The 24,110-nt window shown below is 40.5% G+C and overlaps 1 protein-coding gene across 3 annotated transcripts; it reads right to left on the reverse strand.

The window, feature by feature from the left end:
• Nucleotides 1-427: 427 nt before the first annotated feature.
• On the reverse strand, nt 428-24,044 carry QTRT2 (queuine tRNA-ribosyltransferase accessory subunit 2). Of its 3 annotated transcripts, none has more exons than XM_019734885.3 (9): nt 23,899-24,044; nt 19,989-20,211; nt 19,147-19,202; nt 17,435-17,511; nt 15,000-15,212; nt 10,097-10,296; nt 7,384-7,535; nt 4,820-4,937; nt 428-2,579 (listed from the first exon to the last, which is right to left on the reverse strand). In XM_019734885.3, exons 2-9 carry the CDS (start codon nt 20,186-20,188, stop codon nt 2,348-2,350), a joined length of 1,248 nt encoding a protein of 415 aa, XP_019590444.2. In that variant the 5' UTR covers nt 20,189-20,211; nt 23,899-24,044; the 3' UTR covers nt 428-2,347. The 3 variants fall into 3 exon arrangements, with proteins under 3 accessions (XP_019590444.2, XP_074187824.1, XP_074187825.1); XM_074331723.2 differs by having other exon boundaries at nt 19,989-20,287; nt 23,899-24,005; XM_074331724.2 differs by lacking the exon at nt 23,899-24,044 and adding an exon at nt 23,561-23,685.
• Nucleotides 24,045-24,110: the final 66 nt, after the last annotated feature.

Here is a 24,110-nt window from a genome sequence, read left to right on the forward strand (position 1 = left end):
AGCATTTACTAAGGTGCCTGGCACATTAAAAATGCTCCATAGATTGTAGTTATTTTTATTATGTGCTAAGCCTTAATGGCCTTAAGGTCCCCAATTATATAACTGAAAGAGACAGGTGCATCCCTGAATCTCCTTGGATTCTGCATTTAGCGTGCGTGCACTTAAAACCATGACTACAGATGGAATAAATATAGAAAAATCTTTTTCCAATGGAGAACATTTCTGGTACCATGAAAATTTAGTATTTTAATAGATCCACTACTATTCACAGGAAACAAGACACTATTTAAAAATGTTTATGGGCTATTGACTTTAATAGATTTACATTACAGAAACATTTTTCAAATGTGCTAATAAGAAAAAAACCCAGAAAAATGGAGCATATTGGGCAGAATTTTGTGTTTTGAACATAAATAAATCTCATACATTTTATACTGATTTGGGGATATTTATTAATACTCCTCCAATAATGGATTTGGCATTGAACAGGAATATAAACATATGAACAAGTCCAATCCAATATATTTCAAAACATCAAATCCTTGAGAACAGAAATTCTGTCTTTCATAAGTAACGTTGCCATTAATGAAGGAGAGAGGTTATAGGAAAGTCCATGAATTCTAAAATTCATGAATTCCAAAATCGAATTCATGGACATTCCTATACCACTAAAAAGGAAACCACATAGATGGGCATCCAACACATAAAAATATAGTAACCACATAATTAAAAACAATGTTCAGTGACACCCACTAAAATGAACAAACAGTAAAATATAGCACAAGAATATAAAACTAATATATTTCACACTCCTACAAACAAAACAAAGGCATCTTTTCGGTTCTGTTGTTGTTTTACAAAAGCTGTGTGTATGTGTGTTCTTAAAGAAAACTTGATAAATATAGAAAAGCACACACACAAAATCGCCTGCCACACTGTCAACACGGATGTCAGTCCTCTGGCAAGAGCAGAAAAAAATCACAGAATCAGAGATGATCCAGGAAGGTCTTCCCAGCCTCAGGGTCGGCTAATGCCAATTCACCTACCACTTCAAAATCCAGAGGCCAAAACCCCTTTTTAGGCTCTTGAGTATTTCTGCTGTTGCCTGACTCCTGGCACTACTACATTTTCGTCAGGCCAACAGTGATCAATAAACAAGAACAAGTAAGGCTAGGACTCTATCTAAAATGTTTTGTTCCCCAAATACTAGCACTAGACCAGGGATGTCAAAACTGCGGCCCGCGGGCCAACTGCGGTCCGTAATCCATTGTTAATTGGCCCATAGCAAATTCCAAAAATATATTTAGTTTACTTAAATAAACCAGGTGACGCAATACGTACTTCACCTCGAGTGAGTGGCCCGGCTGTTTGTGTATTTTACCGCATATGGCCCTTGGTGAAAAACATTGAAAAAATTTGGACACCCCTGCACTAGATGGAATCAAAGAATTTGATTTAGTCCCATCCACTATGCCTGCCCTATTTAGTCAAGAGGAACCAGGCATGGAGAGGTGAGTAGCACTGAAACCCAATCCTCTAATAGCCAGTCCACTGCTCGGTCCGAGCGAACACATGGTAAAGGAATTTCCCCAAGTGATGGGGCTATAGTTATTACGCGTTCAGACTATCGCTGAACCTGAAGGGCAGGCCCCAGTAGAAATGTACAATCAGATGCAAACTTCCAGTCAGCTCCAGGGACACTAGTCACAAACAGTCCATGTAGCCAAATGAGGGGTATCCCTGGGCCAACTGGTCATAGGAGCAATGTGTGAGCCCCACATTCCGTAGAGATGCTCGCCTGGTTAGGTCGCAAGAGCCATTTCTGATTCATTGAACTGCCGGGTCAGCGTGGAAGGCAGAAGTGTCCAAAAGAGGCCCCTGAGAACATGAGGATTCAAATACAGAAATCTCCTCAATCAGCCAGATTCCTTCTCCAGTCAACAGGCAGGTGTCCACAAGCTCATGCGACTCAGGACTAATCATGTCCCTTCCGGCTCCAACCCAACCCAGTGAACCCTCAGCATCTCCTCACCACCACTTCTAGGCTGTCTGTTCACATCTCAAGCTTTTGTCTTTGACTAAACGAATCTCTGCTGACTAAAAGAGTTAGCATAGAAATATTAAAGGTCATGGTTCAGTTATTTCTGATCAACTTGGGTCATTTAAGTCTTTAGAAAAAGTCTCTTTATCCTTATGTGGGCAGTTTGGTACAGACATTCCTTATCTGAGCAGACCTTAGTCTCAAGTACAAATGATGAAAGCTTAGTTCATTTCTTGTTCTCTTCTTCCCACATTCCAACAGGGGCACTGGCTCAATGTGAAGAGTTAGACTTGGGTGTGATGGGTCTCAAGATGCTTGCCTGTGGATGAGTTCTTTCAACTTTGCCAGTCTGTCATTTTTCAGTGCTTCCCGGATAGAGTGGAAAAATCCAAAGTAGTGTTCGAAGTTGTGTATCATCAGCAGGACCCCAGCCAACAGTTCATTGGTCACCAGTAGATGGTGGACGTATGCACGAGTGTGATTCTTACAGGAGTAACAGGAACACCCTCTCACCAGTGGGTCAAAATCCTCCTGGTACCTGAGGAGGGAAGTTACAGTGACATTCCAGAAAGTGAGGAATACAAGAAGTCCACAACCGGGCTCTCTGTTCTGCTGGTGCATAACCAATAGTTAATAACATCGCTGGCAAATGTTCCACTTGGCACCTGCTTAGGTGGCGATGTGGTCGAAGCTGACAGAGCACAATGAGCCAGAGACTCAGGAGTCCATCTCTGCTGGATGTGACCTCCCAGCCTAAGGCTTACACAGGAGCAGCAAGGAGAGTCCTGGGGTCGCTCCCTCGGGCTGAGCACTGTCAGCCACACGGTAAGGCACATAATGCTAGGAAACGCTATTCTAAGGGACACACTTTCTTCCATTTGTCACCAGAGCTAGTATCAGAGGACACAGTACAACCTCTTACTTGCATAGGTTTTTGCAGTTTACAAAGCACTTTTACGTACACTGTGTTACTGAATCTCTTTAACCACTCTTGGAGACATGCATTTTTATTGTCATTTTACTGATGAAGACCATTAAGGGGGTTAAGAAGGAAGGTGCTGGAGCTACAATGCCTGGGTTTGATTCCTGGCTCAGAACTTACTTGGGCAAGTCACCTAATCTCCCTCTGTCTGTTTTCTCATCTGTAATGGTCCTAAGGGTCATAGCAGTGCCTACCCCACGGAGTTGTTGCAAGGATTAAATGAGGTAATCTAGCAAAAGGCTTCGACACCGCTGGGTACACACATTCTAAGCACCGTACACGTCTGTGTGGCACCTTTTAGCAGCTCTTACAAAGAAGCTGAATGACTTGACCAGGTCACACAGTCGTGAGCAGTGCTAGGATCCAAACTCCAAGTCTTCAAAATGTCCAGTCTAGTGCTGACAGTAAGAAAATGGCAATTTCCAGATAAATTTATAATGTATGGAGAATTTTAGTAGTATTACCCTAGCATTTTAAAAATAGAAATGAATCTCCTTGGCTATTTTTCAAGTTAAAATGTGGTAAACATCACTATTTCAGACCTACAATCAAGAAGCCTCTTTGGGGGGGCCGGCCCGGTGGCTCAGGCGGTTAGAGCTCCATGCTCCTAACTCCAAAGGCTGCCAGTTCGATTCCCACATGGGCCAGTGGGCTCTCAACCACAAGGTTGTCAGTTCAATTCCTGGAGTCCCGCAAGGGATGGTGGGCTCCACCCCCTGCAACTAAGATTGAACACAGCACCTTGAGCTGAGCTGCCTCCGGGATGGCTCAGTTGGTTGGAGCATGGGCTCTCAACCACAAGGTTGCCAGTTCAATTCCTCGAGTCCCGCAAGGGATGGATGGTGGGCAGCACCCCCCGCAACTAAGATTGAACACAGCACCTTGAGCTGAGCTCCCGGATAGCTGTTGGTTGGAGCGCATCCTCTCAACCACAAGGTTGCCAGTTCATCGACTCCCACAAGGGATGATGGGCTGTGCCCCCTGCAACTAGAAAACGGCAACTGGACCTGGAGCTGAGCTGCGCCCTCCACAACTAAGATTGAAAGGACAACAACTTGACTTGGAAAAAAGGCCTGGAAGTACACACTGTTCCCCAATAAAGTCCTGTTCCCCCCAGTAAAATCTTTAAAAAAAAAAAAAAAAAAAAAAAAAAGAAGCTTCTTTGGCACAGGTAAGAACTAGGATTTTCATGTTCTTTCATTAACTTTCAAGTCTGTACTATCACTACATAGACATTAATAAGTCTGAATCCCCAAAATACCCCTTCACACAAAACCAAAAACACCACTAAACTGAGCGTGCAAACCACTGGTTCCCTGACTATTACCACTTTGGGCCAAATATATTCAAAGTTACAAGATATCTTAGTTCATTCTTTACAGAGGCAAATATTTTGTTTAAGATTTACAGTCTGCATGTAATCAAGAAGACTTCGGTTCCCTAAAATTAAAAAAAACTTTTGTAGTGTTTTATCTTGAAATCCTTATTTTGCTCTGTCATGATTTAAAGTAACTGGAGGAGTAAAAAAACACCAAACAATGAATGTGGTCAAATCTTTCTGACACTTATTCTAAAACAATAGTTATCTAGCCTTAGTTTTCTGACAAGCCAAAGCACACAAATTCATCTGCAGAAAAAGATTTTTTTCTGGAACTGAATTTGAGAAGGCCTAAATAATATTCAACTATAAATATTTTATAAAGTCATAAACAGAAAAGGGAACAGTTACATAAACTTTTAAAACACTGATATTAAGAAGTCAGAAAACAAAACCTAAACTTTACAAAATTCCTTACCTTTTTTCCTTCAGATTAATTTCAAATGATGTCATTTCTTGGTTGCAACTGGTTGTTTTGGTTTTCTTTGTTTGATCCACATACTTTATTTCTTCTTGTGTCCCATTTTGTTGTAATACTGAAGGACAAACCAATAAAAAGTCTTGAATGATCAGATAAAAAGTGGACCCCCATTGGAAGAATTTTATTTCAGTCCTATGACCCTGTAACTCCACTCCTGAGAATTTATTGGAAGGAAAAGACACAAGAAAAATAGCAGTATGTACCAAGATGATCTCTGACCCACTACTTATAAATCTATATCAAAACTCGGAGATTCAACAATGTCTAAGCAAATAATGGTTACAAGTATATAACAATCTTACTATCAAGGAATGGTTTAAAAAAAAGTTATTGTGTGTGTGTGTGTGTGAGAGAGAGAGAGAGAGAGAGAGAGAGAGAGAGAGAAAATAAATGTGTGAGATGAAGTTATGTCTCATCATAAAGTACATGTAAATTAACTGGGCTTTGTAACTGCCTGAGTTCCAAACAGATTAAAAGTAAAATATGGTTTTAATTTATGTGCTCTGTACAGAGACTCCAGCTCTTCAGGGAACTGATTATCCAGAATTAAATGGGGACTTGAATTGCTCCCTTGAACTCTTTGCTTTAAAAAAAAAAAAAAATTCCTGGAATTACAAGAGAAACACCAGTGCCTATGCAAAGAGCCAGCTGCCTTAAACAGGGGAAAGCAGATAAATATTTTTGCAAACAAGTAATAACAACATCAGGATTAACCCAAGGAGAATGGACAGACACTCCTAGGAAGGTAGTTTTGTCCAGGTCCAAGGAAAAAGAGAAGTGACCTGAACAATGAACGCAGGGTTGTTACAACTTTGCTGCTATGAAGTTGCATGCTGACGTGGGAAACCAGGAAGCCCTGGCTTTTGGAAAATCCTTGTCACTAGGGGACACTGGTGCCTATATTAGGCAATTTATTCCTTTGTAATTTTCACTTCGTAATTGGCAAAGGATTTTAATTTACTATACACATATCTACAAATCTGATTAATAGTAATACTTTAATAAAAATGTTCAAACTATTTCAGTTTTCCTAATCATAACGAAACAGCTTTCTCTGGCCAAAAAGGAACTTGTTTGTTCCAGAGAACTCAATATAGGTTCTTTTCAGAGTTTTGCGTATTCGTGGTAGGGAATAACTAATAAGTATGTCCTGGTGGAAATAATTCAGCTTGTAAATAAAGTCATGAACACTTATAAAGTGTTTACATCATTTATAAAGTGGTACACCTATCCACATACATTATATTCTGGTCCATATAAAGGACAGTAAAATTGACCTCCTATATATAAGAATTTGACCAACCTTATTCATTTTGTTTCCAGAAGCAACTCACTTCAGATTAATGCTTAAATTGCTTTATAAAAGTGTAACATCTTCTGAATGAAATTTTGGTAACTTGTGGGGAATACAATGACTCTTAAAGGAAGTCTCTAGGCCTAGACAAATGTAAGGTTGGTAGTGACAGAGGAAGAGTTCAAAGGACAGCAGGAAAAGGGAAAGGAAAGCATACCAATCACCTCACACCAGGTACTATGGTCAAACCCCTTATTGCCTCATTAGGTGAATGAATACATTTTGCTTTTTTTTTTCTTGTGCCTTTATATCCGTTGTCCTCTCTAAGGATTATGTGCCAGTCAGAACTTTTATCAGCACCGAAAGAGAGTAAAGGTTACCAGGTCTAAGCCCGTTATTACACAGATAAGGAAACCAAGGCCCAAAGAGGTTGCCAGCCAAAGGTTCCCAGCAGAGTGAGTGGAGAACCCCAAAGTCGAACCCTGGTCCTCCACCACCATGCTGCCTGTTACCGAGGGCAGGCCAGAGGGAACGCTGGGCATGCAACATTCTCCTGACAAACTGGAGATGCTTCAAGGGACCCCCGCACCCCCACCCCGCCGCCCGAAGTCTGTATCCAAATTCTTTTTCTACTGCCAGTTAAATGTCAGAATCTGAAACTGATTTTCTTGACTTCTGAATAACTAAACAATAAAAGAAAATGGCAGTGCTTCAAAGCAACATTAGCAGAGGAAAACAGCTTCCCCATCTCAGTGTGTAGAAAAAGACAAAAAAGCAAAAGTAACACTGGGCTCAGAGGAGGTTAGACTCCTGGTATTTTAAAAGCATGGGGTTTGCAAAAAGCAGACAAGAACTCTTTTGTGAAAAACGAATTAACTTTTTCCAAGCAGTTCAAAGGTTTTATTTTCTTAGATTGTCATCACTATTCACTCTGAATGTTCTTTTTTGGGTTGTTAATAGAAGAGGTTTTGTTTTTCTTGGTTCTGCTCACTACAAAATTACTTCCTAATATTGATGAGCTACATGTACAGTATTAAGTACCTGGCTTTGTGGACCAACACGCCAGGGCGTTCAGATAAGAAACAAAGATAGACTTTCATAAAAGGCTGGCTTTATAGTATGCACATATTTCTGGTTTGAATCACAAGCCAAAAAATAGGAAATAGAAACTTAAGGATAACACTGAGATTAACTTCAAAAGACCTACATGTCTCCTCAGGATTCGGCTGGTAATCAAAGCTGAAAGTCAGGGCACATCCCCGCTCTGTCACTTGATAAGGAAAAAAACTCTCAAATAAGTCCACTCCTCTTTCAATACACTCAAGCACCTCATCTGGCCGGCTAATGCCACAAATGAGCCTGTGAAAATAAGAACAGTGACATGAGGACAATGCCAGGAATGAAATCAAAGAGTCTTTACAGAAGGCATTAAAATAATAATGAAAACCACCAACCATGGGTAGCACGGCAGGCAGCAGATAATAAGGTGTGGTGGAAAGAACCTTTGCTTTGGAGGCAGAGACCTAGGCTAGAATCCTAGCTCTGCTATTTACTTGCTGTGTTACTTTGGGAAAGTTTGTTAACCACTCTGTTTTAGGTTTCTCATTTTAAAAATGAGTGCAATAATACATATGTGGGGCCAGAGCCAGGAGTGCAGTTTCCAGGCTCTTGCCCTCACGTGGAAAGGTGCTCACTAGGGTAGTAAATGGCCATCAACTGTGATTGGATGGCCATCAACTGTGGCTAGTTGGCCGTCAGCTGTAACCAGTGAGCCATTGGCCACTAATATAACTGCCGTGGCTACGCTAGCAGAAAATAGGGGGCTAGCAAGAAGATGGTGGCTGAGCTAGCAAGTGCGGATTTCGGTTAGCAGGGTGGACTGCAGCTAACAAGTGAGGTGGGTTGGCAGAGACAAGTGGACAGCAGGTTGCGAATAGTGTGGCTCCTGCTTCCTGCGTCTCCAACACAGCCTCCAGTGAGAATATAGCAGTGTGACTCCCCTATCTATGGCTTCGTGGGTGTTCCTGTTTGGCCTCACCATGTGCTGCGTTCTTATGTGGGGAGCGGGAGCTGAGACCCTGCCTGACACCCTGCATAACATACCTTACAGAATTGATTGATCAATGAGATATTTGAAAAAGCACATAATGTAGTTTCTGGCCCCAGAGAGAAACTCAATAAAGGTTAGTTTTTCCCCCCTTTCATCCATTCTAAACAACCTCCCTAGTCTTAGGCTGAACTTTATAGGCTATCTTCCTCCACAGAGATTTTCTTAAGTACAAAACTGTGTTCTTTATCTCCCCCTCAAATACGTCCATGTTTTAACTGTATTTTGCCTGTAATTCTTTTTTATAATTGGTTCCCAAAAGACATTTTGACTTACTATATTCTTCATAGGTTCATTTACAAAGCAACTCTTGCTTTCAGTAGTTTAACTCTGCTCATAAGATCTAAGAATCTAGGTGGTTTTATTTGTGTTTCTTTATATTTTCTCCACTAATAAAACCTCTGCATCATACAATGAGACAGTATTTTCAGAGGTAATAAGTAAGGCATTCTGAGAGAATTAATAATACTCAACCAGGTTTTGCCACCAACACATGATAGGGAGTCATTAGATCAGAGCAGAGCTGGCTGTTGTTTTTCATGTTTGTTTTTCTACCCATAGTTCCTTTTATGAACTGGCAGAAAAAAGTTTAAAGACTCCCTGATTTCTAAAAAGGGCTTATGTAGTATTAAACGTGGACCCTTAAATATATGCTAGTTTTTCTGACTACAGTTTCCTTCAAATAATGTAATGTTTTAGAACTCCTCTCCAACTGAAGCTGGCATTTCTACACCTTAGGAAGAAAAACAATCCCAGCTTTCAAATCCAGTAACAGACATCTGTGAGCACTTAACTCAAGAAGTCCAGAAAATGACTAGAAATACTACTGCTGAACTGTCATCTGCAGCACAATGAAGCAAGGAGGGGGAGCAATGAACACAGAACCAGGTGAAAACTGAGGCGAATTCTACATGGGGTGATAAAAACACCTCGTTCTGGCTGGTGTTTACACAGGTGTAGACGTGTAAAAATCCATCAAGCTCTACGTAAGACCTATACACTTTATTGCAAACTACACCTGGATTTTTTTTTTAAAGTGGTAAAATTACATATACTATTATTATACCATGTTTCCCTGAAAATAAGACCTAACCGGAAAATAAGCCCTAGCATGATTTTTCAGGAGGACATCCCCTGAGCATAAGCCCTAATGTGTCTTACGGAGCAAAAATGAATATGAGACCTGGTCTTATTTTTGGAGAAACATGGTCAGACATCAGCTACATTCAGAAACTTGGGATTTTTTGCTTTGAACCTTGTAGATCATCTCCTCTCACCAGTATGTAGTGAATCCTGTGATTTATGAAAAGAACCAACCCCACTAGAGTTGCCGATCCCCTCAATTTCAAAAACTGAAGCCACCAAATCTAAGAACTTCTTAAAGATCCTTAGTAGTGCCCGTCTTCACTCCGCCAGGCACCCCGATCTGTCCTCAAGTTTTCTTCATTAAGGCCAGAATTCCACCTGACTATACCTGCCCCCAGGCACCATGTTATAAGGAATAAAGAACAACATGTGTACTTGTCAAAAGAATGAGGGGAAACAGTATAACACTTGCCCTCATTTAGAATGAGGGTCAAATAAATGAATTCACATGGCAACTGTCTTCTGGTCTACATTCTGAAATCAAGGGCAGAGCAGCCTTGATGGAACTTACCCCCCGGGCCAGCCTCAGCAGATTCAGCCCGGAAAGGACATAATCAAAAGATCCAAAGACATGCCCAGGTAGCGACCACATAATATACCCCCCTCGCCCCTGCACTCCTGCTCTGCAGCCCACGAGGCTGGGCCTGCATCCTAACTGAACACTAGCCTCGGTTTGTCTTCCGGCAGCTCTGCGGTGACAGATGATAGCAAGTGCAGTCTAGTCTCCAGAGTTGTTGGATTCCCTTGAAATCCATCCAGCAGGAAGCCCCCTACGGGCCGCTTGGCTGTCTCTCGTGCTGACCTCAGCCTCTCCTCCACCACGTCTCCACCTTCAATCACTCCAATGATCATACTTTTCTTAAGGACCTAAGATAAGAAAGAACTGAATGCTTTAAACCATTTCTAGTAGCAGAGATCTTTATCAAATGAACCACGCACAGAAGCAGCGAAGCTGCTACAGCTGAATCTTGCAGAGGGATGGTGCTTGGTGCTCCCTCCTCCCTGAGAACCGTTTGGACTTCAAAGAACACAATTTGAAAGCCACCCAAATACTTAAGACTGAGGAGAAACTGAGGCAATCGACAAATGTAGTCATGCTTCAGGTTAAACTAAATGCATACTGAGCAAGTATAAGAGGAAAAGGATAAAAAGAACAGTTTTCATGTGTTTAAGTGACTATCCAGGTCTGCTTTAGGTCACTGCCAAGTCTCTCAGTTAGAGACAACTTTATGAACTTCTAAACTATTTGGTTGGGACAACTGACTATCCACGTGGGAAAAAAAAAAAGTAATAAAAACTGCTATTGCACACATTCTCAAAAGTAAATCTAAACATAAAAAATATAATTATACAAGTATTAAAAGAATCTATTGAATATTTTTATAATCTTGGGATAAGGAAGGCCTTCCTAAGCAACCTACAGCTTACAGGAAAAGGCTGACATATTTCTGAGTACAAGAACATTAATATTCTCTAGTGAAATACACTATCAACAAGGGCAAGGGAAAACTTACTTTGTAGAGGAATAGGTTAATAGCTATACCACAGAAAAAGCTCCAACAAGTCCTCGAAGGAAATGACAAGCCTATGGAAATTTAGGCAGATACGTGAATACGAACGTGAGAAAAATAAATATGAATGCCTTGTGCACATATGGAGAGTGTACTAAACCTCGCCAGTAAGGAAAATGAAAATTGGAAACAATTAGATATCGTAACTGGAAACAATTAGATACCACTTTTGCCCATCACACTGACAAAGAAAGTTAAGTGACAACAACATAGTGAAGGCAAAAGTGTTTAAGAGAAACACACGTATATACCCTGATACCTAGAGAGTAAAAATCGGTTCAGCCTCATGGGAGGGGAAGGAGACAACAAACTTGTCACAATGTCAGTGCTTTTATCTTTCTATCTTAAAATTTCACTTCTACAATCTCTCCTACAAATATATTCATATGCACCAAGGTATCAGAAAAGAGTTCCGAGATATTGTTAAATAAAAGACAAGCAAATTTCTGAACATATGATCATATTCATGTAATAAAAATCACATGTAGGTATGCATATACACGTAATAATTATGTATATGAAACTGTCAAAATAAGGATGGCAAGGAAATACACAAACCCACAGCGGCTCTCTGGTAGAACAGAGGGATGGAGAGCCTGGCAGGCTGTGAAGAGGGAATTTCGCTTCTTAGTTTAAGCAGGAGGGTACAATCAAACTACTCCCCCAGAAAGAGCACTTTGAATGCTGTGTGGAGAATGAAGTAAGGGTGAGTCTGAGTGAAGGATGGGGTAGGACACAACGGCAGTAATCCAGACAAAAGACGAGGAGGACCTGGACTAAAGCAGCGGCAGTGGGGTAGAGGAGGGAAGGGATTTGCAACCTCCTCAGGAGGTACGATCAACACGACCTGACTAATCAGCTGTTCCGGAGAATGAAGACAGTCTAGGATGACTCCTGGCTGCTGTTTTGCAAGTTCGGGGAGAAGGTGAGAATTGCAGACGGGGAATCCTAAAAGCACAGTGCACGTTGAGGCACGAAGAATAGTCTGTTCTGTGTATTCTGAGTTTGAGGTATCAGAGGGGCATACAAATTTAGCCACTGAATATGTAGGCCTGAAGTTATGGACACGTATGATACAAATGCACCTGCCCAGGCTAGAACACAGACCCTTGGCACAAGGCTGCGATTCCCTACTCCTGCTTCCATGGCAGACATGGCCAATAGGCCTCTTTCTTCCTGCTGCATTCAGACACAGCTCCAAGCACCTTCGGATGAAATCCATTTGCCATCCCTGGCCTAGGAAATATATGAAGAAGAAAAACAGCCAATAACAGAACCTTGGGAACTTCAATATTTAAGGGCATTCAGAACAAAACGATCCAGTGAATAAGAGCAGAAGGACTCCTAGGAAAAGGAACAGATGTATGCAGATGTACAAAGCAGACAGTTTTACATGGGGATGCCCCTTTACATGACTGCTTGCACAGCCCTATGTGGGAAACTCCTTTTCTGGGTGTAAGAACTGTGATCCTATATAATTTATTGTCTAAAATGGAACACATTTCAGAGTAAAATGGCACTATTAATAATCATATCGAGACAACAGCATAAGCATAAGGGGTACAGAGAGGAACCCCAGCATTTGACCAACACACAGGAAAGTGTGAAATGGTGAGGCTGATTGTAACACAGAAGAGGGACTTGAGGCTCATCTGGCCATTGCTGTCGTACTCCATCTTCTTCTCTACTCACCCAAACATTACTCGTCCTACAAGGATAATTACTGGCTGAAAACAACTGCTGGTGAGCAATGCTAACAATTCAGACCCACAGCAATGTTCCCAGATACTGAGCATTCTATTCAGAATGACTACTAAGCTTTCTCTCATTATTTCATGTATATTAACTTCATTAGCCAAATTACATTTTTATTGGTAAACTGAAAATAACAATGTTTCTCAAACTGAATGGGCTTACCCTGGTGGGACCTGATCACTGCTCAGGACGACTGTATATAAAATCATCACAGATAACCAATTCTCCACTCTGATCACTATCTTCTGTTCTCCTACCTCCTCTGCTTTCTCTTAGTGAATGCATCCTTTTCCAGTTTCATTAACTCTGCTACCAGGAGCCCTTATTTATTGCACAGCTTCGTCCCACCCCATCACAACTATTCACCACCAGCAAGAATTCTGCTACATAACGAAGACACAAAAATGACACACAGAAATTGAGCTTAAGGAGGTCAAAGACTAATAAAAAGACAAATACGAAGAAATCAGTGCAGTACACTGTGCCTGGGGCTATAACTGAGCTACATACAAATTAAAGGGGAGTGGCAAAAGATGAAAAGAAATTTCTGGAAGCATTAGGGACAGTTTCCTAGAATGAAGAATGGAATTAAATGAACCAGATCTGGAAGCAAGAGGAGGAATATGGCTGAAGATAAGAAAAAAGAAACAGTCCAGAAGTAAGTCTGTGTACAGGTATAGCGACATGAAACAGGATAACGCCTCAAGGAATGGCAGTAAGTCAGAAGAGCCGGAGCGCCAGCCACAGGAGAAAGTAGGCCACACTGAGCTGGAGGAGCAGGCCGAGGCCAGGTCACAGCAGGCCGTCCAGGCCATGTAAAAGCTGAAGTGGATAGTCACTAAATTATTTTAGGGAGGTGGGCAATGGGTTCACTTCTGTGCTTTACAAAGATCTCTCAGATAGCAGGGCTGAAGACGGCTTGGGCACCAATGAGAACCGAGGTAGAAAGAATAATTAAAAGGTAATTTACGTAAGAGATGCTGAGGCTATTATGACTTAAGGTGGTGACAAGAGGGTGATGAGGGGCAGACTGTAGATATATTAGGGAGACAGAATCAAAGAGAAGTGACTATTGGGTATTAAATCGGACATTAAAAGGAATCTTGAAAGACTCAAATTTCTGGGCTGAGGAACTCAGTGGCTGCCAAAAACTGAGAAAGAGTATTGAGGAAGAGCAAAAGAAAGAAAGGGTTTGAGGAAATAAGACACAGAATATGGTTACCTCTGAGTTTGAGGTGCATGTGAGGGACGGTTTAGTGACAGAACCTAGCTAAAGCCCTGTAGTTATGTAATGGTGACACTAAGCAGAGTGATTTTGATTATACCTACAATTTTAGAACCATTCACCAATAAAAACTAAGGGATGATTGGGCAGCTGGATGGCTCAGTTGGTTAGAGCGGAAGCTCTGAACAACAGAGTTGCTGGTTCGATTCCCACATGGGCCAGTGAGCTGCGCCCTCCACAACTAGACTGAAGACAATGAGCTGCTGCTGAGCTGCTGGAGGGACGGTTGAATGGCTCAGTTGGTTAGAGCGCAAGCTCTCAATAACAAGGTTGCTGGTTCAATTCCCTCATGGGATGGTGGGCTGTGCCCCCTGCAACTAATATTGAAGGACAATGACTTGGAGCTGATGGGCCCTGGAGAAACACACTGCCCAATATGCCCCAATAAGAAAATTAAAAACAAGCAAACAAACAAACAAAAACAAAAAAAACAACTAAGGGATGATTGCCTAAGGAGAACATATACAGTGGGATGAAAAGAAAGCCTAAGAATCTTAGAGAGCAATAACGCTTAACAATTCAGGGGAAAAAAAGGAGAGCATAAAAGAGACCAAGAAGTGAGGAGCAAGAAGTGAGGAGCAGAGAAGTAGGAGTAGGAAACGGTATATGTGGCATATAAAACTGAAAACAACAAAAGAACAAGACAAACAAATGAAGACACAAAAACTCATAGACACAGACATAGTTTTGTGGTTACCAGAGGGTAAGGGGGGTGGGGTTGGTAGATATGGGTACGGAGATCAAATATATGGTGATGGAAGGAGAACTGACTCTGGGTGGTGAACACACAATGTGATATATAGATGACGTGTTACAGAATTGTACACCTGAAACCTATGTAACTTTACTAACAATCGTTACCCCAATAAACTTTAATTTAAAAAAATGAAGACGGTATCATGCAATGTAAATTAGCAAGAGCTTCAAAGAGAAAGGAGTGGTGAGATGTACAGCCTTACCTCTGACTCTTCTTGTAGCCGCAGACAATTATCCAGGAATAGAAGCGATCGGTCAACAGACTTTCTGACTCTTTTTATGGAAGATGCTTCTGCACAAGATGCTTCTCCATCTGAGAGGCACTGAAACCAGTCTGGCTGAAGGGCCTGCTGAATTGCCATGAACTTGGAAACAGTCATTTCCACTCGTCCTCCAACACTCCACACAGACACAGACTGCCATGGAACAAGACAATGGGAATGAGAAATTAGCAAGAGTAAAATGCAAATAAAAAGAAAATAATAAAGTAATAAAGCAATTCTGAATTTAATTCTTCTTTACAACTAGAGACATGGTAGTGATTCAATATCCTAGGGTGAGTAAAAGAGGTTTCCTGTAGTATACGCCCATTTCTCTAAGAAACTTAAGAGCTCACAGAGAATCCTTCAACAGCCATACGTGTCAACTTCTGAGCTTGCCCCCAAGAATTCTTTGATATACTTTTCTAGAAGCCCAGTCTTCAGTTCTCCCTCACCCCACTCCATCCATGCTGTTCCTGAATACACCAGACTTTGATTCTTCTTTGCTCTCATTATTCCTTTTGACTGAAATGCCCTTCACCTACTTTGCCTAGTAAAATATTATACACCTTTCAAGACTATAGTTCAAATCTTAACGGTATCTTGTCACATCCAGCGCAACTCGGGCAGCGAGGGAACAAAAAGGGGCGGCTTTAGGTTAAGTTTTTCAAAAAAGAAGCAGAGACTCGATGCAGTTAAATCTCAGAAGGCCAGGGGGCCTCGCAGTCATGGAAGACTGGAGCCCAGAATTAAGCTGACTGGTGGCTTTTATTGATATTCACATAAGGCATTCACATTATTTATTCCACAGTCTGTGAATCTCATACATCTTAATAGAAAACCGATTGGAGTCAATCACCCTTGCCTGCAGACAGCTGGACAGTAAGTCTCAACTTCCCCAAGGGACAAAACCTATATGCATATGAATAGATGGAGAGTACCTCATTGAATCACTTCCCTTGCAGGTGTTGGGAAGGAATGCAGCCAGAGGCTGAGGCTTTCCTTAGCCTGAGGAAGGTGGGGGCTGTGCCCACCTCTGTGAACCCCCTGGGTTCTCCTGTTGGTCCCCAGGACAGCGTCTGGCTTGAGTTGTTCCTTCCGTGAGGAATCTTACTCGTCATTGACTGTCCAGTCATCTTTTTGGAACCAAACAGGGAGGCATAAGGTGCAAACACAAAGGTTTAGCAAAGTCCCTGAAAGGATCGTCTTACAGACTCTCCTTTCTATGGGGCAGGTAGGAGGAAACAAAAAGTTAAGCTGTTGCGTGGCTACAGTATCTACCCGAATGTATTCCCCAAACTTTCCCAGGTGTAATCACTCACCCACTCTTCTAAGTTCTCTCAGAATTTGTACTTATTTCTTTTATAGAAAAGATAGCCCTCATCACACCATCGTATATTTGTCTGACTGGAGTATCCCAATTCATGAGTGTGCCCCAAAAGCACAGTTGAGGGCCGAACACATTATTAAGTATTTAGCAAATTGAGTTAGATACGGAATTATGTGCTAAGACAAAAATCCCATGGTGCATGAGAACCTCTGTATGTCCCTTTGGTTACAGTATCTCTCTTCTTAGAAGAGACTGACAAAGACATCGATGGGAGGCCACATAGAGTCTTTTTTATTCTGGCATAAAAACAGTGTTTAGGTGAATCCTCTCTCCCTTATAAATGGTATAGATAACTGACGTCAAAATATTTTCTTTGAATTCAAATAACATAATAAAAAGACGTTTAAAGAAGGGTGATTTAAAATAGCAATCTTAGGTAAGATTAATAGATATTGCCGATATCAATATAGTGGGTGCAGGAAAAGTAATTGCACCGGTGAAGGAGCATATACTGCAGCCTTGCTGTCCTCAGGGTCAATGCAATGGGGCCACGTTGCAGGTGGAAACTTTTAATGAAGTCCTTTTGATACTGTTCCCCACTAGCTAAAACTCTCTGGTTGTAGATCCAGCTTTTTGAAATTCTGTTCTAAAAGCAAGCCGTATTACACTGTGGTTCTACTATATATAGTTACACATGTGATAACACTCATCAGCAACTTTCCCCACTCTTCCTGAGGTTGTTAAAAACTGCAAATAAAGCAGGGCATCAAAAGGCTATTGTTTTCTACCATCATAGCAATTTCTTTTTTTGGAATGTACTTGACCCTTTTTCAGGCCCAGATTTTTTTACCATAACCCCATCCTCAGGCATCCCTACTTTAACCTCTATAAACTGTCATCCCATTATATTCATAGAAATAAAGAGAAGGCATACAGGGGTCAGGAACGGGCCAGCATCCCAGGCAGTGGGATCCTAGCACGTGAGAAATACAGCAGGCTGACTTCCGGGGACAAAGATGCAGCCTTGGGGGTCCTTCTGAGAACACACCTTATTTGTTACATGGCCAGCTGGGCAGGGGCTGACTGGATCGTGCAGGGAACAGTACAAGAGGGCGTCTGGCATGCCTGTATAAACACAGAAAAGAACCCTTGAAAGCACATCAACAATTACCCTGTATTATAATAGACAGAAGCTTCATAATCTGTACTGCGGGATAACGCAACACTAAACTTAGAATTATAGAAAGCACGTCAACATGAATGAAAAGACTACTTTGAAATCTTCTAATCTAAAAGAAAAATTAAATGTAAAGGTTCATTTCTAATGACAGTGAGTTGCTACAAAGGAATGGTATATCTTAGAAAGTATGAGATACAACGAAAGCATTTAATGACATGTTGACCCTACTCAATGTGCTTTGAAGAAGAATTTAGTATCAGGTAGGTTCATTCTAGGTACCATCCAAGGGAAACCAGCTCCTGGAAAGGTGAAATGATATGGTCAAAAGGTAATCTCATTAATAATAAAACCATCCCATATCATGGGTCCCTAGAGGCAGAATTATAGGGAAGCTATAGGATATTGCAAATGGATCTCCTTTTCAGTAAGTTTCATTGACTCAAGATGACAGTCTTAGATTCTTTAGTCAGAAAGATAGTCATTTAAAAAAAAATCCAAAAAAGGTTTAGTAAACCATTATGTGCTTAAATATCATATTTTCTTAAGAGAAAAAGATTTCATAAGAAAAAAAATTAGGATTTCATTGATAAAAGACCAAAAAAATAAAGCAAATAAAAAAAAACAAAACAAAAAAAAAAACTACAGTTCTCTACCTTGTTTTCCACAATTTTAATTATGACAATTATCTGTAGAAAGCTTTTATTAGCTATTTTCACTGAATTATATGCTTGTATACTTTAAAGCTGGTTATTAAATCTGGTCTCAGATCAAGAAAAACAGTATTACATAAATTCCTCTGCTGAAATATAGCGCCTTTTAACAATCAAGTTGTCATGCAGTTTCCCTCAGAAGCAGAGGACTGAGTAACCAATGGAAACTGGATTTTCATTCACTTAGGTGAGTCCTAGATATTGGGGAAAAGCTTCAGGAGAAGGTGGTCTACAGAAGAATTGGTTCTCTAGCTATCACTGCTAAGCTTTTCTTATAAAATACATGGACACATACATCCTATTTCGGGAACAAAAGATAACAGTAACATATCCAAATATAGCATCCTCCGCCTATGTTTTAGGCTCAAGCAGGGCAATACTGCTTTGGATCGTAGGCATGTCCCATGCAGTCTGACCTCTGGGTCCTCGCTCTATGCCTGGAGCGTCTGCCCACACCTGCCTGCCACAACTGCTACACCAACCTGACCTAACTCCTACTCTTCCTTGACCCAGCTGAGATGCTCCCTCATCTTCTCTTTCAAGAATCCTTTCCTTATTCTGACCTCCTTCCACAAGTAACCTACAGCACATTATGTGTTTCTCCTTCTGGCTCTCATGATAGATACATGTACATATCCCTAATCATGCAAATTCAGAATTACCTGTTTATCCCTATCCCAACTAGGCTCTGAGTTCCATGAGAGCAGCAAATATTTCCTACTCATCTTTGAATCCCGAATGCCTAGTTCCTACTCAATAAATGCTTATTAATGAGTAAGTAAATGTATGAATGAAAGATCAAAGAACAAACAGCACCTCCACACTCCAAATTAATACATCACAAGAGACACACAAATGATTAATTTTTACCTATAAACTTTCCAACTCCTTCCTTATATTCTGCCAAGACTTCATGATGTTCTGCCCTGTAAACAAAACAGAAAAATACATAATACAAGGAACCATTCTACAGATACTGTATACGACTGAAGCCTTCCTCTCCTCGCCCAGACAAGTGATGACAGTAAACGCAGTCTTGAACCACAAACCCACCATTATTCAATAGCCTCAACTCACTAGGCTGGGTTCAGTAGCCAGAGTAAAGGTTGTCAATTTGCAAGTGTTTCTCTTCTCTGAGAAGAGAAACTGGCAAAGCAGATATTCTGAACTGCTTCAGAATACCCAGACTGTCTTCTTCCACTTGCCCTTTAAAAATCACTGTTATTAATATAGTACTGTGGAGTTATTTCATCACATAGCAGGTTCTTCAATTCAGGATAAAGTCAGTATGTACATTACACAAAATGATCTAACTCCGTTAGTTCCATTTCTGTAGGTACTGCTAGCAAGCACATGTGCAGAGACAGAGGAAACTTTGAGGCTGGTGCATGAAGACAGCCCCTAGGCTCCAGCTTCAGCTGTCACAGAGCGTTCCCTGCCCTGTCGCCCCGGGAGCAGTGGCAATGAGGGCAGTATGGAACCTCGGGTTTAGAAGAAAAGCGAAGCAACTCTGCCATGTAGGTCTGGCCCATGGCTTCCAGATTAGAACCAGATAGAGTGTAATATTTGATATATTTCTTCTGATTTCATTCTAAAAATCTACAAATTTTGTGCATGTTAGAAAAAGAAAAAAAGTTTGCTTGACTGCACCTTATTAAAGTAACTAAGCCACTGCCAGAGCTGACGCTTAGATGGGCAGGTCTAATACTCACAGCGATGACAGCGTAAGCTGGGCCATGGCAGGCACCCCGTGGATTTTATGCAGGGTGTGATGGGTCAGGTGTGGGGCAGAGCCAGTCTTGGTGTACAGAAGGCAGCCTGGAATGTCCACGGTGTGGTCCCCCGTCTTGCCTAGGTTTTTTATTTTTCCTAGGCGACAGCCATTAACTACCTTGGTAAGATTCAGCTTCATCCTGAGAGAGATTCCTCTAGGTCCTGATAAGAAAAGAACATCAAGTTCAGACGGAGTTCCAGGACATCTATCGGCTAAATATTTTGCAAAGAACGCAACCTACAAGAAAACAAATGATAACATGTTTATTACTACTTCCAGGCTAGGAATTTGTTTAGCTATCAGGAATAGGGAAATGGGAAAAGACACAAAGAGAATAAGACACCTCACCTCAAGTCCCAGAGCAATATGATGACATCAACTGCATTGAAATTCAGTCATGGAATTTTTATTTTTGTCTGATGTAATGAAAACCAAACAAATGGAAGGACGGAAGAAAAAACTACTCATGGAGAGAACACTGTGAAGCCAAGTCTTACTGTCAGCTTTGAAAATGTATCCAAAGAAAGGTCACACTGCTTAAGAAATACAAATTAATTTGATTGATTTTTTTTCCTTCTTTTTCTTTAATCAATTTTTTCTTTCTCTAATTTGAAAGAATATTAGGCAAAACAGCAACTTGGTCTAATATGTAACTAAATGAAGAAAACAGGTTCCCAAACAGCATTCTGGTGTTTATTAAAATATACGGAAGAATATACATCAAAAGATAAACAGATTGTCTCTGAGGGGTGGGATTATTTTCCAGTATGTTCTTATGTGGTATTCAAATAGAGGTGAGAAACTATGGTCATACATGTAATTCATAAGCAATTTAGCATTACTTTTATAATTGGAAAGAAAAAATATTTGACAAAAGAAAAAAATTAAGATATACTTTCTAATTTCCATAGATACACAGGAGAAAAAAAATCAGAAAACATTATCAGTTACTTTGTTGGATGCTGTTAATTATTTGTTACTCAGTGAGGCAAATCCTAAGCTCTGCTTTTTAAAGACTTGGTAACCAGGCATGGCAGATCATTTGCAAAATGTCACTGGATATACCAGCGTTTTACAAATACCAGCATTTCTATAACAGGTACCATACCCTCTGGAATTCTTGCCAATGGGGCCAGGCCCAGTTTTATTAGTAGATAAGTAATTACATCTATCTAGAGGCTCCAATCTTAGATCCTGTCCTTTTAAGCATTATACTATACCACACTCTGAAAGTCAACCATTGTTTAAGATGCTACCAAATAAATCAGCATTATCTATCATTAGTTAAAAAATATTCAGGAATGTGAATATGACTTTTTTGAGAGTCCTCAGTTCTTTTTTTTTTTTTTTTTATGATCTAACTTATATTTTGTTTTTTAATTAAAGTTTATTGGGGTGACAATTGTTAGTAAAGTTACACAGGTTTCAGGTGTACAATTCTGTAATATATCATCTATATATCACATTGTGAGTCTGGGTGGGGGGTCCTAAGTTCTTATATTGAAATAAAATAATCAATACAGTCTGTAGAACTTCAGAAATAAGAATAACTACTTTCTGTATGGTCCAATAAAACATTTCATGCTAAACATGAATTATAAAAAACAATACAAGTGTTTGAGGGAAGCCTGGTCAATTTTCTATGACTCTAACTTCATTATTTCAAGTTATCACAAAGATAGACGTAAAAATAAGTATTACTGAAATCCATAGGAATGGAGACTACTAGGGAAAAAAGTTATGTTTTAACAAAGAGTAATATAAAAGCTATTTTTTAGACCCCTGTTACTACGCATTAAAACTGTTAAACAAAGTTTATACCCCGAAAAATTGTTCACACAATCATACTTCTTATTGATTTATCAGTAATACACATAACCTTCTGATTTCAAGTGATAAAAATATATTTTAAAGAAACAGAACTCTGAAGCCAGTTGTAGCAAAGTTAAAGACTGCATTTTGCCATCAAAGTTAAGTTCCAGGGAATTGAAGCAGGAAAGTACAAAGATGAGAAACGCACTTTAAAGTTAATAATCAATGCCTGTTATTCTGACTGAATATTGGAATCAAACAAATATAGAATAGGTTTTTGAAACATAAATAGAACTAATGAAAAATGAAAATGAAAATGACACAGAGACTCAAATTCTGTAAAACAGGAACTGAAGATGAGAAGGAGACTATTCAGAGTACAGTATTCTAAAATCCTTACACTATTTGGGAGGAGGAGAGACATAATGAATAACATTAAACTTAGAGCATGTGCGTTAAAATATTTTTAAGGAACCATTAAAAGACTAATGACAGAATGCATAATTTCCAAACCCATTGGGGAGGTGCTGGGCAAGATAAAGAAAAATTGGTTAATACAATGAAGGGCAAGAAAGAGGAAGAGATGAAAAAGCACACCAAAAATAGAAACTACAAAATAAGATGATATAAGTCCAAATATGTTGGTAATCACAATAAAAGTTAAGAAATTAATTTCACCTATTTAAAGACATAATGGTAATAGTAGCAACTATTTACTATGTATTAAGTACTGTTCTTTACATATTAACGCCACTAATGTGTATCGCCATATATACCTCATAAGACAGATGCTATTATTATGTGCATTTTACAGATGAGAAAACTGAGGCTAATCTAAAAGTCACCATTTAGGAAGTGGGAAAGCCAGGACATAAATCGTAAGTCTAGCTTTAGAGGCTATACTCTAATCAACTGGTAGCCTGTTAGAAGTCCCATCTTGTCCATAAGCATATGCAGTGTTTACATATTAACTGTAATGTTAAGATATAATTTTAGAGTCATATATTCCAATTTACTATAGTGTTATTATTGTTCTGGTTTTCCCTTATTTCCCTTCTCTGCCTCTATCCACTCTCCCAACCTCCATGCTCATAGAAACATTTAAACATGCTTGTATATAGGACCGGGTGTTTTTTTTTAATAACAAGGACAACCAAAAAAAGGAAACATACTATACTGTAAGCACTTCTCTGCAATTTGCTTTTCTTCCAGTAATACACACTGTGTATCTTTCCTGAAGAAGAGACAGAGCAAACTTACCCTTTTTAAATAACTACTTCATGATATTACATAGTTTGGATGTAACACAATTTAATCAACAACCACCTTTCTGATGGACACTCAAGGTATTAGGGAAGGTCCTAAGATCTGTGCAACAGTCTGAGGGCACAGCTTCCCTGATCGCATTTTCACCAATCTCAAAGTCTACTTTAGTTTACGCTTCCTGGTAGAGCTCTATACATAAACAGTACTTTTTAATCGTTACCGCACTCCAATCATTTACGTACTGTCGCCCTCATTTTGCTTAAGAGTAAATTGAGGATCCGAGAATTTAAAGTTGCCTGAGGTCATACAGTTACAAAGTAGCTGGTTCCAAAGCTCTCGCTCCAAATCTCTACTTCTGCCCTCTGAACACTTGTGTCCTAGAATGGACTGTCCACAGCAACGCCTAGGCTCGGTCACTAAGGATGGATTCACCTTCACTCCATGGGCCACGTCCACGGGCCTCGCGAGGCGCTTGGCTCAGGGACCCGAGATCGTGCCAACCCTCCCAAGTATCCTGTGCAGCCCAGCAAACACTTCCGCCTCCCAACTTGATCCTTGAGCAGAGGCCCGTCGAAAGGAGGCCCCTTTCTCTCGGAGATGTGGTCAAGTTCACACGATTTGGGAAAATCTGGACTTACCGGAGCCACCAAGAGACCAAGAAAAGGAGAGACATGGCAGGAAGTACAATTACTGTTACTGCAACACAAGCCGGAAGAGTCTGGGCACGACGCGTAGCAGCTCCCACAGCATCGGGGAGAGGGGTCACTTACCTGCAAACCTCCCAACTTTTTTGGCCTGGACACCCCCCTCAATCTCCTCACAGTTCGCTCCCACGTGTTCCGCTTGCAGAATTCTCGGCTCCCTAAACCACCGCCTCGGGTGCAGATCCAATCAGGAAGCACTCCGTCATCACTGGGCGCCAGTAAAAGGCAAAAGTAATCTCACAGCGAGCTCCGGTGAGAGCGGCGCCGAGGGACCGCTG

The sequence above is a fragment of the Rhinolophus sinicus genome, chromosome 17 (genome assembly GCF_057876585.1).
Source record: "Rhinolophus sinicus isolate RSI-liver-muscle chromosome 17, RSI-T2T, whole genome shotgun sequence".
Classification (NCBI taxonomy): Eukaryota; Metazoa; Chordata; class Mammalia; order Chiroptera; family Rhinolophidae; genus Rhinolophus; species Rhinolophus sinicus.